At 45.2% G+C, this 17,119-nt stretch overlaps 1 protein-coding gene across 1 annotated transcript in view; it reads left to right on the top strand.

Annotated features, from left to right (window-relative positions):
• Positions 1-16,755, top strand: part of C7H16orf54 (chromosome 7 C16orf54 homolog) — a 32,058-nt gene extending 15,303 nt beyond the window's left edge. Inside the window, exon 2 of the mRNA XM_085618763.1 lies at positions 14,799-16,755. Within this exon, the coding sequence (XP_085474889.1) occupies positions 14,830-15,876 (1,047 nt within the window). The 5' untranslated portion in view covers positions 14,799-14,829 and the 3' untranslated portion in view covers positions 15,877-16,755. The remainder of the gene's footprint in view (positions 1-14,798) is intronic.
• The last annotated feature ends 364 nt before the right edge of the window (positions 16,756-17,119 follow it).

Here is a 17,119-nt window from a genome sequence, read left to right as displayed (position 1 = left end):
AGAAGTAGCTGGCGCAGCCAGCTCTGGCGCAGATCAGTCAGGGGTTACACAGGACCAGGATGGCACCTACACTGATCAGAAAGTTCCACCACAACTCCGGGCAAAGTTCACAGTAAGCACCTATTCAATCAGGTCGAAGTGTGGTGAGCTAGGGCGAGCTAGGACACTAGGTTCTTTGAGTACTGTTAGAAAATGAAGGTGCCAGCTACACTACTCTGGGTCTCATTGTGAGTGTTGGTGCGCCACAGGAGAGTAGCTATGACCTCACAAGAGAGCAAGTGCAGCCCAACTTGCAGACCCTGCTCCTGGCAGCCATCTTTCCCATAGACATTGAAACACTCTGAACTCAGATCCACAAACCCAACATCCCCCATATGTATTAAAAGGTGCTTTCAAACCAATATAATCTAATTTCAGTTGGTTCAAGGCTCTATACCTCTCTAAGAGACTAGTAGATAATGAGGGAGCCGCTATGCTTAATACCCCTTCAATATCCCCAAACATTTGCAGACCTTACTCTCTTCGTATACTGATTCAGAAGACCAAGGCACCCCTCCCTGGTCTTCACTTCAAACAAGATCATATTCATAATGATCCTGAAAGAATTTAGAGCCATAAAAAAATCATTAAAACCTAAGAAGCATCTAGACTTAATGCCTTAACACAAAAGATTCAACTGTTGCTGGACAACTAACTATCCTTGAAGCCTGCACTGAGACCGAAAACATAGTAAACCAGTTGGAAAACACATTAAAGGCACATCTAATCAGTACTCTGCTCCAAATGACAATTCTCATAGGAAGATGTGAAGTCTTAGGAAATAGGACTTTAAGCACACATTTATGAAGTCGAGGAGTTCCCAGTGGTGCAAATGCGGTGGGGGGAATGTAAATTCCGGTTTTGTTCTGTGAGTTATAAACCTTCTCAGTTATTACATCCTTGATAAGGTCCAAGGATATACTTCCAAGGAAACTCAGCCTCTCAACAGCCACATCGGACCAAGTACCAACCACCCCACCTTAGCCAGGCAGCACACCATAAACTATCACTGTCTACTTTGTACATCTCAGTCTGATAGCAGATCACACACTGTCATCGTCTTCGTCCAAAATTTCAATAGCAAGGAGAAGATCCTGTCTCTTGCTAGGAAGGGTCAATTGATTTCTACTTAGGAAGGTTTCTCTTTTGGTATAGTTTTGAACCAGTTTTGAAGACCAAAGCCACCCTGTGGGGTCTGAAATGGTCAGAATGACTAAACACGCACATTACACCAGATCTATTTTATCAGGCATATAACAAAGTGTTTGTAGCATGTGTGGCTTTAAATACACATGCTCTACATACTCTGGCCATCAATTGTTTGAGACTTGTTTTTGTTCTAAAAAGTTAGAGATATGTGACCTGTTGTGATTCCTTCCCTAGTCCACAATGCACAAAGACAACGTTGCCTTCTGCCATCGAGTTCAGATGTTTTGTGTGCAAGCTCAGGGATCAACTTGCTGTTCTTAATGTTTTCAGGACCAGCTTTTTCAGATTTCATACTCTGAAGATAACCAGTGAACCTTCTCCCACTGCATGTCCAGTTCTGTGACATCTCAATGCCATGTGATCAGACTTTCAAAACCAACCACCATTTGACAACCTACAAGGGAATACAGGTTGCATTTTCAGAGGAAGCATAGGGATGGATGCCATGGAATGTACACCTTTCCAATTCTGGCCTTATTGTGACACCAAGAACTTGTGGTCAGACAAGCATGGTGTATGCAAACATTGTCTCTCCCTCCCCCGACTATGAGAACACCTCTTGAGACTTTTGCCTTCGCTTCAGGTGTAGACGTTCAGTTACCATGGAGAGAGATGCTGGGGTATCATGACATGTATCAGCAACTATAACCCAAAACCCCTGACATCTTCTGTAAACAAGACCCTCCCAACATCAAGGAACATGAAGCAGGTCTCTCTGGCTTTTTGGTGGTGAAGGGCATGCCCAACCCTGAGACTGTCTCCTCCAGGGCCTCAGAGAAGGAGCACAATGAAGCAGAGACTCTGTCTCCAAAACTTTCCTGCCTTTAGACGAAGACCACGCCTAGGTCCACAGGTCTGAAGCCAGCCCGATGCCTCTTGACAATGTGATACCTCCTAGAAAGTCTCCTGCATCTGTGTGGAATCTCAACATAGTTCTTACATGGCTTATGGGCCGATTCTTTTGAACTCCTCTAGTCCTGTAGCTTGCAGTTTCTATCATGGAAGATAGCTTTCTCAGTAGCGAAAACCTAGCTCAGGTGTGTTAGCAAGCAATAAAATCCAGGAACCTTTCATCCACTCTGAGTGTTCCTTGTTTTTCTTGGAAGAGGAGAGAGCAAATTCTGGCAATACAAGGTCTCTTTAAATTATATAAATCGTTTAAATGTACCCTGTAGCCCTCAATGCCAGATATCCATTCAGGTGAGCTCAGACTTCAATTTAACAACCATAGTGGGCTTTCTTATAGACCCTCACACACTCTATTAGTGTCACGGTTCATTATTGGCCCCCAGCCGAGTCACTATAAACCAGAAAGGGCTTAACTATGCTTCATGAAGCACTTGTGATATTTATTTGATGAAGGTCTACTAGTGAGAATAAAAATACCTGGAGGACACCCCAGTATCCCTTTAATACTAACTATCTTCGGTATGATTAAAATTGATGAGGTGGGTTTTAATAATCAATATGTAATATGAAATGAGAATGAATCACATGTCCTGTGTATTTCCAGGGTCTTCAGTTCTTATTGTTTAAAAACCCTTATTCACAATAAACCTGCGGTGTGGTATATCTTGGCTCTCTGCCTTATAGGTTACGTGAAAAGCATAATCATTGGGTCTTTTGAATTCACTTTAGTGTTCGGTTCTCAAAATACCTGAAGAAGGGTAAGTGCAATACTTACTCCTAACTTGCTACCGCGAGGTAGCGTGTCACTACTTGGTCCTGAAGAAGGCCCGCAGACCCGTAGGGGCACCAAAGGGCCGAAACATGTCGACCAGTCACAACCTTCACTAGGTGGTATGGAACAATAACTCTTCTATCCAGCGCCACCCACTATTTTAATGTTACTCCTCAAGAATTTTGAAACGATATTGAGAGACGGAGGTAATCTTAATCACACTTCAATCACACCCTCACATTTTCTGATCACAACTGTTGCAGAAAAACAGATGGTCTCCCTCCAGGTGGAGGAAAGCATTTCACTTTGAGAACCGAACACTACAGTGAATAAAAAAGACCCAATGATGTTGCTTTTCACCTAACTTATAAGGCAGAGAACCAAGATATACCGCACCGCAGGTTTATTGTGAATGAGGGTTTTTAAACAATGAGAACCCAAGACCCTATAAATACACCGGACATGTGATTCATTCTCCTTTGATATTAAGTATACCAGTCGGAAGCCAAATGAATCTCAGCTTCTCCCTCCTCTCTTGATTAAAAGGGGGTTTGAAGAAGACAAGGTGTCCTGACACCCTAACACACGTCAACATGTTTCAGCCCTCATGGTTTGGCCACTTAGGTCCTTGATATTTCATCAGAACCTCTATATATGCCCCGTTTAATGTAGTAAAATAATCAGGTTTCCTGTCCACATTTGTAAAACAACAAACAACATAAAACATATATACAGTCTGCTTATTTGAAGTGCATATATTAATGCCTTCAGTCAGATAATGCCTCAAAAGGACATGCTCCTATAGTCAACCTCAATCCTACAGTGCCATGCAGCAAGCATTACCTACATGTTAGCTGCTGGTATACACTGGTAATAATCCCAAACACAATAGCAGTTTCCATTAGCTTCCCAATCAACTTTGATCTAATGCTGATCATGATGGAAATTGCCCAGAATCAGCAGCACCATTTTGTGTGCTTGGTTACATTATTGGCAAGTTTACAAATTGCACCCCAGGGAGGATATTCCCATTATATGGACATTAAAATTTGAATTCAAAAAGCATTAGAACTCCATCAGTATGACTAAAGGCATTAACATAGCCCTAAAAGACAATGTTTCAAGCAGGTTTGAGGGAAGCTTCATAAAGACCAATCCCTCAATATATTTGAAGCCAATGGAGGTGGTGGATTTCAATGACGTCAATGATTACATGCACAGCTATTTTTTTCTTTTCTGTTTTAACTTTTGTGGTCATGAAGCTTTAAAACAGTAAATAAATTGGGCCCAGGTCGTCATTACGAGTTGGAGTGGTAAGCCCAGAGGGGTGTGGGGATGGGGGGAATTATTATACAGTTCTTGGCAACTACAGTTTTTCTGATGGCTTCGGGTCCAGAATGTTATGGTCCTCAAATTCTGTGCCCGATAATTACGGGCCTGGAGTGACTGAAACCGGAAGGCTTATGAGGTGCTGCAGTAGAAGCTGCTGTGTCCCGCCTGCCTTCATACTTCAGCATAGAGGGAGCTGATCAATATCTCTCCAACTGAAGTAAAATCAACTCTGCAGTTGTAGCGGCTGCCTAGAAGCAGCAGTGGGGCAGGTGGGGGCAAAGGGGCGGGGGTAATCAGGTAAACAAAACAAAATTCACTTACCTCACGGCTGGCTGGCCGCTACCACCTTTCCTGTGTTCCATCCCATCCTCTTCCTGGCTTCTTGTTAGAAATAGGAAGCAGGAAGAACCAGGACTCCCGCGCTCCATGCAGTCAATCACAATGTGGCAATCCAGCGTTGTGATTGGTCTGAGCGCTGTGACACGCTGCTTAGCTAGGGACTGGAGGGGTGGGCATGTTCTCCATGCAGGATGTAATGCAGCCTGCATGGAGAACAGGGAAGTGCGCATGACTGTTTTGGTTGGCCCGAGAGGGCTGACCAAACAGTCATTGCGCACAGTAGTGTTCTACCACTCCTCCACTGCTCTGCAGCCCCGCCCCCTCATGCACACTGCTGCAGCAGGAGGACAAAATAAAATGATTATAACATTACGTTATTATCATTTTATTTTTTCCTTTCTTTTGCTGCTTCCTGGCAGTGAGGCGACGCTCCTCCGCCATTGTGAAGGAGCCGCCACTGCAACTTTGTCCTACCGCCACTCCTGCTTCCCAAAAAAACATTGGGCTGGGTATTTCTGAGTCCACAGTCATTCCTCGTTCTGGGGTAAATGCCACGGAATCCCATTAACTCATAGAGAAATACCACCCAGAATCGCTTCCAGACCCAGAATTGATTCCCCCTGATCAAAACTACAGTAATACGAATAGAATATAATGGTAAAGTCCGCCAAAGAACTATAAAAAACAGGTGTTCGTGTGACTAAGCAAAACAAGCTTTTGTAATGCAATAGGTCTTGCACTTTCGAAACTTTGACCTCTTGGTATTGTAAATGACAATGGCTTTTATTATTGTAGGTTTTTTAAACACGTAACTAAAAGGCATTGTCATTTACCATGCCAATAGCTCAAAATCTCCCAATTGTGAGACCTATTGCATTGCAAATGCTTGTTTCCAAGTCCCTTGACTTGCTTCGCACTGGGCTCTAAGGCACTATACTCGGGCCAGTTCTCTATGTGCAGGGGCTGCAGGTACAACCGCTCAGGAGCTGATGCTCACCCGCTCTCCTGCTCCCGCGGGAACTCTGGCGAGGCAAGTTCTTTACCGTGAAGCTCTGGCTGCAAGTGTCCTGTTTTTTTCCAAAGACATACCCCTCCTACGCATACAATGTCCATGCCCCACACCTTTGTGCATATAGAAGAGAGAGTGAGGCCAGGGTCAGAGTACTGCCTGGGTCCAGGGCCCTTAATTTCACCGGCCTGGCTCTCTGCCTCAGAACCCCCCTGCTCCCGGGCTGCTGGGGACAGCCAAGAGATGGGAGCCTAGAACCGATGCAGCCCATCAGCAGCTGCTAACAGCAGCTCCACGACGACCAGCAGAAGAAAAGCCTTAGCTGGGGGCCTTCTGTCCTGTCTTAGGACATAGGTTTTCTTCATTTTCTTTCAGTTTTCGAGTGGAAAGTTGAGGGCCACGCATTTGTAAACTTGATGCCGTTTTTGTTTATAAATAAAGAAAGAAAAAAAAGAAGAGAGCAGAATAAATGAAAAAGAAAAGTGGCATTAGCGAGTAAGGCCGCCATTGTTTCTATATGCTGTGCTTTGCTGAAACATTAAGCATGGTGCCCGGATGATGAAGAGCAGGCAGCAGAGAGAGTTTAAAAGCAGCTCTCCTTCCTCCCCCTCCCCCCCCACAATGAGAAGCAAGGGGTTGAAAAGCGGTCTCCTGCAGGAAAGTACCTTTCGGTGCCCATGACGGAATGCTTCCAGTGCTCCTTTGCAAACAGCAGAGGAATTTCCTTTCTTTTTTTTAGGCCTAGGGAGGTGGGGAAGAGCTTCCCCAACTCCGGAGGCCTGTTTCTGATTTTTCGAAGTAATGACGATCGCACGCATGGCGCTCTGTTGTCATTACATTGAAAACGAAACTGAAACTTAGTTTCAGTTTCAATGTTTTAGTGCTCGGCGGCCTATCTCAGCCCCCGAGCACCGAAACACTTGGAAGAGGTATCGTTGGAAAGGGGAGAATCTCCCCTTTCCAATGGTACCCTTCCCTAGTGGATCACCTAATAGCGAACCCCAAGCAGTGATGCACCCACTAGCCACCAGGGAGTGGAGAGCGGCCCCTTGGGCAAGGGCATTTGCTCCCCCTATTAAATTTTGACAGACAGTCTTTCTGCTCCCCTGGGGGGCAGTAGCCACCAATCTGCCACCCCGGAGGGCAGAAAGCACCCTAGACGTCAGGGATTCTTTTTTATAGGCCTGGGGTGGGGGCTGCCCAGAATGGGCATGCCAATGCCTCTACCCTACCCCCCGAGAAGGCAAAAAGACCTTCTGACCCCTGACGAGGCAGATGGGGACAATAGCCCTTGATCTGCCCCGGGAGGGGGGGGGCAGAAAGCTCACTAGGCATCAGCTTTTTTTTTTATATACATAGAAGTGGGGGCTGCCCAGAATGGGCATGCCAATGCCCCCCCCCCAAAATGCTACAGTCTTTCTGGCCCCCCGAGAGGCAGATGGGGCAATAGCCCCCTATCTACCACCCCGGGGGCAGAAAGCCCACCAGGCACAAGGGATTTTATTTTTTTAAAGTTTGGGATGGGGGCTGCCAAGAATGGGCAAAACCCACTAGGTACCAGGGATTTATTTTTCATATGTAGGGGTGGGTGCTGCCCAGAATGGGCATGCCAATGGCCCCACCCCAGAACAATTGCCACAGTCTTTCTGCCCCCCCTCCAGAGGCAGATGGGGGCAATAGCCCCTTATCTGTCCCCTCGGGGGCAGAAAGCCCATTAGCCACCAGGGATAAAAAAATCAAAACTTAGGGGTGGGGGCTACCAAGAATCTGGTTTTGCAAAGCAGGTCTCCCGTTAAAAATGGCACCTCATTTGTGTGGTTAGGACAAGTACCCGCGACACGCAAGGGCCCAAAACCTCTTGTTAAGACACCAAAATTACCTATCACAAAACGATCTGGTTTTGCAAGGGGGGTCACCTGGGTTTTTGACCTCAGGCTTGGCCGACACTAGGGAACTTACCAAACCCACACATTTCTGAAAACTAGAGACCAGGGGGAGTCCAGGGAGTTGTGGCTTGCGTGGAATCCCCAACATTTCCCTACCCAGAATCCCCTGCAAACCTCAAATATTGCTGAAAAATCCAATTTTTCACACAGTTTTGTGTGGGAAAGTTGTAGGATCACCGGTCTGACACAAATTTCCTACCACCCAGCGTTCCCCCCAGGTCTCCCGATAAAAATGGTACCTCACCCGTGACAGGCAAGGGGCCTAAGTATATTGTTAAGACTTCAAAATTACCTTTCATAAAACAACCTGTTTTTGCAAGGGGGGGCACCTGGGCTTTTGGCCCCGGGCTCAGCGGTCATCCAGGGAAACCTATCAAACCCACAGATTTCTGAAAACTGCATACCCTGGGAGTCCAGTGAGGTATGGCTTGCGTGGATCCCCCAACATTTCCATACCCAGAATCCCATGCAAACCTTAAATTTAGCTGAAGAAAATTACTTTTCCCATACATTTTTGTGTGGGATCACCATGCCGGCACAAATGTCCTACCCCACAGCATTCCTGTCAGTCTCCCTAGTAAAATGATACCTCACTTGTTTGGGTAGGACAAGGGCCTGTGACTGGGAAGAGATAAAAACATAGGGATTAAGGGTATAGCACAGCGAATTCTAAGCGCTACATGTTTCTAAAAATACGTTTTCATCCAATTCTGCTATGGACTACCATAGAAGTGAGCCATCATTTTACTCGGGAGACTGAGGGGAACGCTGTGGGGTAGGACATTTGTGTTGACACAGTGATCCTACCCAAAAATATGTGGAAAATGTGTTTTTTCAGCTAAATTTTAGGGTTTCAGGGGATTCTGGGTAGGGAAACTTTGGGGGGGTCAGCGCAAGCCAGACCTCGCTGCACTCCCCCGGGTGTCTAGTTTTCAGAAATGTATGGGTTTAGTAGTCTCCCAAGATGGTTGCCGAGCCCAAGGCTGAAAACCCAGTTGAACCCCCCCCACACCCCCCCCCCCCCAAAACCAGTTTGTTTTGTGACAGGTAATTTTGATGTCTCCTCAATCTGTTTTGGGCCCTTGCCTGTCACGGGTACTTGAGCCACCCACACAAGTGAGGTACCATTTTTATCTGGAGACCTGGGGGAACGCTGGGTGATAGGAAATTTGTGTCAGCCTGGTGATCCGACATCTTTCCCACAAAGAAATTTGAGAAACAATTAGATTTTTTCAGCTACATTTGAGGTTTGCAGGGGATTCTGGGTAGGAAAATATTGGAGTCCACAAAAGCCATACCTCGCTGGACTCGCGAGGGTGTCTAGTTTTCAGAAATGGCTCGGCTTGGTAGGGTTCCCCAGAAAGACGCAGGTGCCCCCCTTGCAAAACCAGGTTGTTTTGTGATAGGTCATTTGATGTCTCCTCAATACAGGCATGTGAGGAAAATGTTTGAGGTTTGCAAGGGATTCTGAGTAATAGAACCTGGTGATAGCCAAACAAGTCACCCCATCCTGGATTTCCCTGGTTGTCTAGTTTTCAAAAATGTATAGGTTTACTAGGTTTCCCTAGGTGCCGGCAGAGCTAGGGTTCCAAATCTACAGATAGGCACTTTACAAAAAAAGGGTACGTTTTCACTGTAAAAATGTGGTGTGTCAACATTGCGTTTTGGGCAGTTTCCTGTTGCGGGCACTAGGCCTACTCACACAAGTGGGGTACCATTTTTATCAAAAGTCTTTAGGGAATGGACGGTGGGTGAAGTTTTGTGAATCCATGCAGATCCCAGAACTTTCCATCACAGAAATGAGGGAAAATGTTTTTTTATTTTTTACAAAGTTTGATGTCGGGAAGGGATTCTGGGTAACAGAACCTGGTGACAGCCAGACAAGTCACTCCATCCTATATTCCCCTCAGTGTCTAGTTTTCAAAAATGTATAGGGTTGCTAGGTTTCCCTAGGTGCTGGCAGAGCTAGGGTTCAAAATCTACAGCTAGGCACTTTGAAAAAAAGGGTCAGTTTTCAATGTAAATATGTGGTGTGTCCACGTTGCGTTTTGGGCCATTTCCTGCCGCAGGCACAAGGCCTACCCACACAAGTGAGGTGCCATTTTAATTGGAAGACTTTGGGAAATGCGGAGGGGTGGAATTTTGTGGATCCACGCAGATTCCAGAACTTTCCATCATGGAAATTAGAGGAAAATGTGTTTTTTTTTAATAAGGTTTGAGGTTTGCAAGAGATTCTGGGTAACAGAACCTAGTGAGAGAAAGACAAGGAACCCCATCCTGGATTCCCCTGGGTGTCTAGTTTAAAAAAATGTATAGGTTTGCTCAGTTTCCCAAGGTGCCGGCAGAGCTAGGGTTCAAAATCTACAGCTAGGCACTTTGCAAAAAAAGGCTCAATTTTCACTGCAAAAATGTGTGGTATCTACGTTGTGTTTTGGCCCGTTTCCTGTCACTGTCACTAGCCGACCCACACAAGTGAGGTACCATTTTTTTCAGAAGACTTTGGGGGATAAAGGGTGGAAGGAATTTTGTGGATCCAAGCAGATTACAGAACTTTCCATCACAAAAGTATGAGAAAAATGTGTTTTTTTTTACAAAGTTTTAGGTTTGCAAAGGATTCTGGGTAACAAAACCTTGTGGGTGCCTGACAAGTCATCCCATCCTGGATTCCCCTGGGTGTCTAGCTTTCAAAAATGTTTTGGATTGCTACGTTTCCCCAGGTTCCGGCAGAGCTAGGGTTCAAAATCTACAGCTGGGCACTTTGCAAAAAAAGGGTCAGTTTTCACTGTAAAAATGTGGTGTATCTACGTTGGGTTTTGGCCCATTTCCTGACGCGGGCACTAGACCTACCCACACAAGTGAGATACCATTTTTCTTGGAAGACTTTGGGGAATGTGGGGTGGGTGGAATTTTGTGGATCCACACAGATTCCAGAACTTTCCATCACAGAAGTGTGAAGAAAATGTGTGTTTTTGACTAAATTTGAGGTTTGCAAGGGATTCTGGGTAACATAACCTGGTGAGAGCCAGACAAGTAAGTTACCCCACTCTGGATTACCCTGGCTGTCTAGTTTTTAAAAATTTATAGTTTTGCTAGGTTCCCCTAGGTGCTGGCAGAGCTAGGGTTCATAATCCACAGCTAGGCACTTTGCTAAAAAAGGGTCTGTTTTCACTGTAAATATGTGGAGTGTCCACGCTGCATTTTGGAACGTTTCCTGTTTCGGGCAAAAAGCCTACCCACACAAGTGAAGAAACTTTTTTATCGAGAGACTTAGGGAAAAACAGAATTGTAGAGCAACTGTTGATGTATTTCTACCTTCCAAATGTAAGACAATGTGTAAAAAAGAAGTCACTTTAAAAAATGTCCTATAATTCCCATGCTTGTATGGGTACTGTTCGACTTGGCCTTTTGTTTTGCAGGTCATCCCAGAACTTTTTACCTTCCTCCTGTATTTTTTCTGACCTGTTGTTGGTGGTTTTATTACTCTGGGCACTTTACCACTGCTGATCAGTGCGAAAGTGCATATGCTCTCTTTGTAAATTGTGTTATGGATTAGTGTTTCCATGATTGGCTATTTGATTTACTAGTAAGACCCTAGTACCATGTACAGTGTGTGCTTAGGGCCTGTAAATCAAATGCTGCTAGTGGGCTGCAGCACTGATTGTGTCATCCACAGAAGCAGCCTGTAAAATGTAACTCTGGCCTGCCATTGCAGTCTGGGACTGCAATGTGTGCAGTCTGGGACTGCCATATTGACTTGGCAAGTGCACACACTTGCCAGTCCCTAAACATTCAGTTTTCTACATATTAGTCACCCCTGAGGTAGGCCCAAGGTACCCCTTTGGGCAGGGTGCATTGTATGTGAACGGTAGGACATGCCCTAATGTGTGTGGCATGTCCTGATAGTGAAATACTGCCAATTTCGTTTTTCACTATTGCAAGGCTATCTGTTCCCCAGAATGTGGAGTTTGTTTATAACATCTTAGAAACATAACTTACCCTGGGAACAAGATAGGAAAATAAAGTTTAGTATCTCTGAGCTGGGAAAGGAAATCAAGAGGAACCTTTGCCAAGGAGAAAAGCCATATAAGATGAGGAGGAATACTGCCCCTGTGCTGTTTGCTGTCCGGGGTTGGCCTGCAGTGGCTGCTTGCTGCCAAGGAAAGGAGAAAAAGGACTTTACTGTTTGCGTTGTCAACTGCTCGAAGAAAAGATCTCCAAGGAATTGAAACTGAGCTTGCCTCCTGTTCTGAAGGCTCAGGGCCACAGAAACTTCACCACCAGCTCCCCTGAATTTCCTTGCTGGGAATTCCAACCTGCAAAGAGGTGCCTGCTGCTGTTTAGGACCTCTAGAAACTGTTTGTCGCTGGGATCTGGAAAATCGATGCAACATCGAAGAAGCGTGTTGCATCCGCACCTGTTTGCGACGCATCGCAGAAGAAACCGTTGCAGCGCCTGCCGCGGCTCGAGAAATCGCAGCACGATGCACTGGATGCAACGATCTCCGAAGTCCGAGATCACTGCACCAATCCCAACGCAAGCCTTCTGTGCGGCTGCATGAAGCCACGCATCCTACCAGATCAACGCATCGCATCGAGGCGCCAAGACTTTCGCATAGTTGGGGGATGCAGCAAGAAACCGACGCATCATTTTCCCAGGCAGTAAGAAAACAACGCATCACCTCTTCTCCGGTAAGGAAGCGACGCATCACCTCCCCTGCACTGCAGTAAGGAACCGACGTATCACCTGCCCCGAAGCAAGTAAGAGACTCATCACCTTCCCTGCGTGTAAGGAACCGACGCATCACCTTCCCTGCGGCCATTTTGTTTGTTTTGCGTGATGCATCACAGATACTTTGTGAGAAAAGTGTCGTATTTACAACTTGCTTTGAACTGAACTATTTCTACCATTTGAAAGCCTTACATTTAATACTATATTGTGGATTTTTGTTGTTTGGTCTTGTTTTGGTTTAGATAAAGATTACTTATTTTTCTAAACTGGTGTGGTGTCCATTTGTAGTGTTTTCACTGTGTTACTGTATGTGTTCACAAATGCTTTACACACTGCCTCTGAGATAAGCCCGTCTGCTCGTGCCAAGCTACCAAGGGGGTGAGCAGGGGTTATTTTAGAAGTGTATCCCCCCTTACCTTGACTAGAAGCAAGGGTCCCTATTTGTACAAAGGTACTTACCTCTGCCAACTAGAGACACCCATTTCTAACAGGTACCCACAATTTCTGAGATGTGTAGATTATTAATGTTTCAAACTCAATATTTGGCTCCCATTTCAGAAATACATAGGTGTCTTTCATACCGATTTTTCACTTTTTATATGTTTGCCAAATTAATTGCTATATACCCGGTATACAATCAAAAAACATTGCAAGACGCTGCTCAGTTATTGGCTCTGGGTTTGTTGGGTTCTAGGTGAATCTACAAGTCATATATCCCCACAACCAGAAGGGTCCAGCAAATGTAACGGTATATTGCTTTAAAAAATCAGTCATACTTAGAAGAAGTTCCAGGTGAAAATGTTGGCAAAAATGGCTGTTTTTTTCAACTCTTTTTCAGTTTTTCTTATTTTCATCTACACAAATAACCCCTTGCTGAATTCAGAATTTTGTCTACTTTTTCGAAATGTATAGCTTTCCAGGATCGATTATTGCTTTCATACCCATTTCTACCACTAACTGGAAGGAGGTTGAAAGCACAAAAATAGGCTATGTCCCAGTAAAATGCCAAACTGTGTAAAAAATGTTTGATTCTCTGACAAAAGTCGGTCCTGAAAGCTGGGAAGATGGTGATTTCAGCACCACAATCCCTTTGCTGTTACTATTTGCAGGGTAAAAACCAGACACTTTCATCTGAAGCACTTTTTCCCCATTTTTCCAAAAACAAAACAAAATGTAGCTGTATTCTGGCTAATTTTGGGATCCCCTCCAGGAGAATCAACAAACCCTGGATACCTTTAAAATCCACATCTTGATGGAAGAAAAGGACACAAATTTTGCGGGGATACCATATGTGGTCAGAAAGTTAAAGGGGCCTAAGCGGAAACTAGCCCAAATAGCCAAAAAAAGGCTTAGCACAACGGAGGGGGGCTAGCAGTGAAGGGGTTAAAAAATATAGTGCTTTCTGACTGTAAATACATGACACCAAGTAACAACACAGTAAAAGGTCCAGTCCTCTTGGGAGGTTACAAGTGCAGACAAGGCGGTACTAAGGAGGGACTACTAAGCCTATTCACGAATCAAAAGATAGCATATAGAAAGAACCGTAACAGGAGCCAATTGAAAAGTTGGGCAAGAGTGGGTGGAGCTTCAAGGCCATACTCCAATACAGCATGCCTCGCAGAGCAGCGCATGCGCTGCCCACGCTAGACCTAGAAATGGCAACATGCACATTTGTGAAGCACGCACATCCACATATGATAGCAGCCATGTATGTAGGATGTTATTGCTGTTACTGATTCAAGCCTTTTAAATTGCCAACTTTTTCAAACCAAATCACAGTCCTAGGCCCTGATTCTGAGTTCTTTGGTATTTTCCAGCCCCTGCACAAATCCCTGCTTACACTGGGTCAGAATTTAGTTTTGGACGTATTTAGCACACCCGGTTATTACCAGATGCATTAAATACCTCACCTTTCTTTACATTTATGCAGCTCAAGCCGCCGTAATTGAACAAGGGAAATGTGTACGGTACTTACCATATTAGGTGGATTTTTGGTGCATTAAGCACCAAAATCTGCATGTTACTTCCCTAACTTTGGAGCGGTGCAATTTATACCACCCGGTAAATAACGCACCCCAAATTAGCGCTATTTATCAGAAGTAATAAATAGCACAATTCCTTTGACGAATCATGGTCATTGTTTTCTCTTATCCTAAGTTTTATTGACTTTACATTTGCATTGATAGTGGCAATACCTATTTCACTAACAATCAATGCAAAGGTACAATTAATCTAATATAGGCTATGGGTAATATATAAGACCTCACACGTGTGTGAATGGCTTTAGCACCACTGTGAGTCAAAATTGTGTTCTCTTATACTTCGAGAGCACCTGGTACCTAAAGCCACAAGATGGGTAAGAAAAACATGTCAGTTGACTACATGGTAGGCTGCTGAGAGACGATTCTTATAAAAAGGTATCGGCTAAAGCTAAGTTGTGATTGGTTTCAGTAGTGATGGCACCAAGCATAAATTCTCTGTCTCATTCTTTTCCTGTTTTTCCCCATTTCTTCAGATCTTTACTGGTGCTGCGCAACGCCTTCACTATGGCTGCTGCTTCTTCCAGACGCAGTGTTGATGTATATGGGGTGCTTGTTGTGATCGCACTCTTGTCGTGCCCCACCCTTGCCCAGCTGAAGACCACCGCACTGGATACACATTCTGAGCCGAGCCAACCCACCACGCCTCGTGCAGTAGACAACAAGACTCTCAGCACCAATCATGGTGGGAATCAGACCATGTCAACACTGGCCGAAACTATGACCGCTCCTACCATGACCCCAACAACTTCTAATGTGACCTGCATAACACATGGCACGTCAGCTTCCAACACCACAGCGCCAGATAATCCATTCTGTCGCCGTTGCCTAATTGCCATGGTAGTGCTGGCAATAGTGGCAGGCATTTTCATGGTCACTACAATTGTGCTGTGCAGTAAACTGTTGAACATGCCTAAAGAACCCTCCCACCAGCAACGTAGCGCCAAGATATCAGCGAGGAGTTCCCCCACTGGCAGCTCTACTCAGGGGTTATGGATTGAGCCAGCGGCCACCATGAAGGAGAGATCTGAGTTCTGGTATAAAGGCTCTACCAAGAGACAGGAAAATGGACTGTCAACCCATACCAGGGGTTTTACTGATGATGTGGACCCTTGGACTCAGCCACCTGTCCCAAAGGCATGTTCAGCCCACGGGGCACGCCAGAGCTCTCTCTCAACAGCCGGCACAGATCGACACCTCCTGGCACCACCCGTAATAACGCTGAATCACATCAATGACTTCTGGCAGAAGGAAGGCAGGACAGACAACAGCAGCTTTAAGGCAGTGCCCAGCTCACGTGGCACTATCAGTGAAGCGGGTGCTGATTCCAACAGCACAGAGGAACATGGGTCCGAGTTCTTCCAGGGCAGTCCATCTATTGGAGGCCGGCAGGAGCTGGGTGAAGCCAGGGGTGGCGACGGCTACGGTGTGGAAGAGGAACTAGAGGCATTCCCAGTTGTGCAACCCAAGGTGACTCCAGAGCAGATCTCGGCTTTCTGGAACCGTGGTCGAGGAGATTCAAGGTTTCGAAACGGGGAGGTTACTCTGCTTTAATGTTGCGCAGCAGGGCTAAGCGCAAAACAATCGAAGTCACGCAAAAAGAGAAATGGTTCACACTGGAATACCCTGTTCTTGTTTTTACTGCCCTTGTTTTATACAAAGTTCCAGACAAAAGCCTAGAAATTATATTTGTGAGATGGGGTGATACCAGCACTATTAAAACACATTGTAAACCAATCCCTGACGTCTCAAGAAGCTGAAATATATGTATGTTTTGTTTTTCAAAATGTCCGACGTTTACACGTACTGTCCCGAGCTGCTGCTCTTTTGTAAACGGAGAGAGAGGCATGGTGGTTGTAAATCAATGAACAGTGTTTGACTCTGTGGTGGCACATTCGCAACAGCTGGTCGCAACGCCCTTCCAGCACCCGGCAATGTACGCAGCATTCTTTTCCGGTTCTGCACAGTTGCGCGAGTCATGGTCTAAAGAACGGAAACAGGAACCGGAAGTGCTGTTTCTCGGAGAGGGTGTTGGCCCGGCACATGTTTAAGAGTCACGGCCATGAGCAAAAGGAACTTTCATGCATAATGTGAACAGACTTTTGCCTTGGACGGTCCTACCTTAGATTTGCTCATATGGATTTGTAAAAATGTACACATTTTCTTCAGTGACTTTCACAAAATTTCAATTTTGTGCAATTTCAATCGTAACAGTATTGTTAACCCTCATTTCTGTGAAAAGTGGACATATGAGAGCTTTGGCTTTGTGAAGTTGGCCTTGGCGGGACTCCTAACTTGAGAGCGAGAAACCCTGCTAGCTTTGGAAGCATAAGTGTTCGATCTTCATTTTTAGAAGTATGTTTCAGAACTTTACTGAAGAAAACAAAATAAAGCTTTTTTCTTTAATAAAAATAAGTAGCTGGGCACACTAAACTGCAGCTCTCCTAACACTCCTTTAATGTTTCAATTAGAGATGTAGACACGTCATGTACGTTTAAACCTGAAATAGATCATAGCCAATCTTCTGGTTTGAAAACTCATCATCCTGCACTGTGGCCAAGTCCCAGTCATGTTTCCACTTTACGGTTCACAGCAGTGCCCCATCCTGACCAACTATATTCCCTCCTGCTCCAACCGTTTTTTTTCTTACCACAAAGAATCATATTTTCTTAATGGGTATTTAACCTTACCCAAATATGGCACCCTTCTCCCCATGCCCCATCCACCTCTAACTCTTTATTTCTGTTTCCTGGTAGATAAACTGTAAAACATATTTCAGTTGCATGTCTATAAGGAT

The sequence above is a fragment of the Triturus cristatus genome, chromosome 7 (assembly GCF_964204655.1).
Source record: "Triturus cristatus chromosome 7, aTriCri1.1, whole genome shotgun sequence".
Lineage (NCBI taxonomy): Eukaryota > Metazoa > Chordata > Amphibia > Caudata > Salamandridae > Triturus > Triturus cristatus.
The sequence above is the reverse complement of the archived record's forward strand: the minus strand, read 5'-3'. Positions and strand labels throughout refer to the sequence as shown.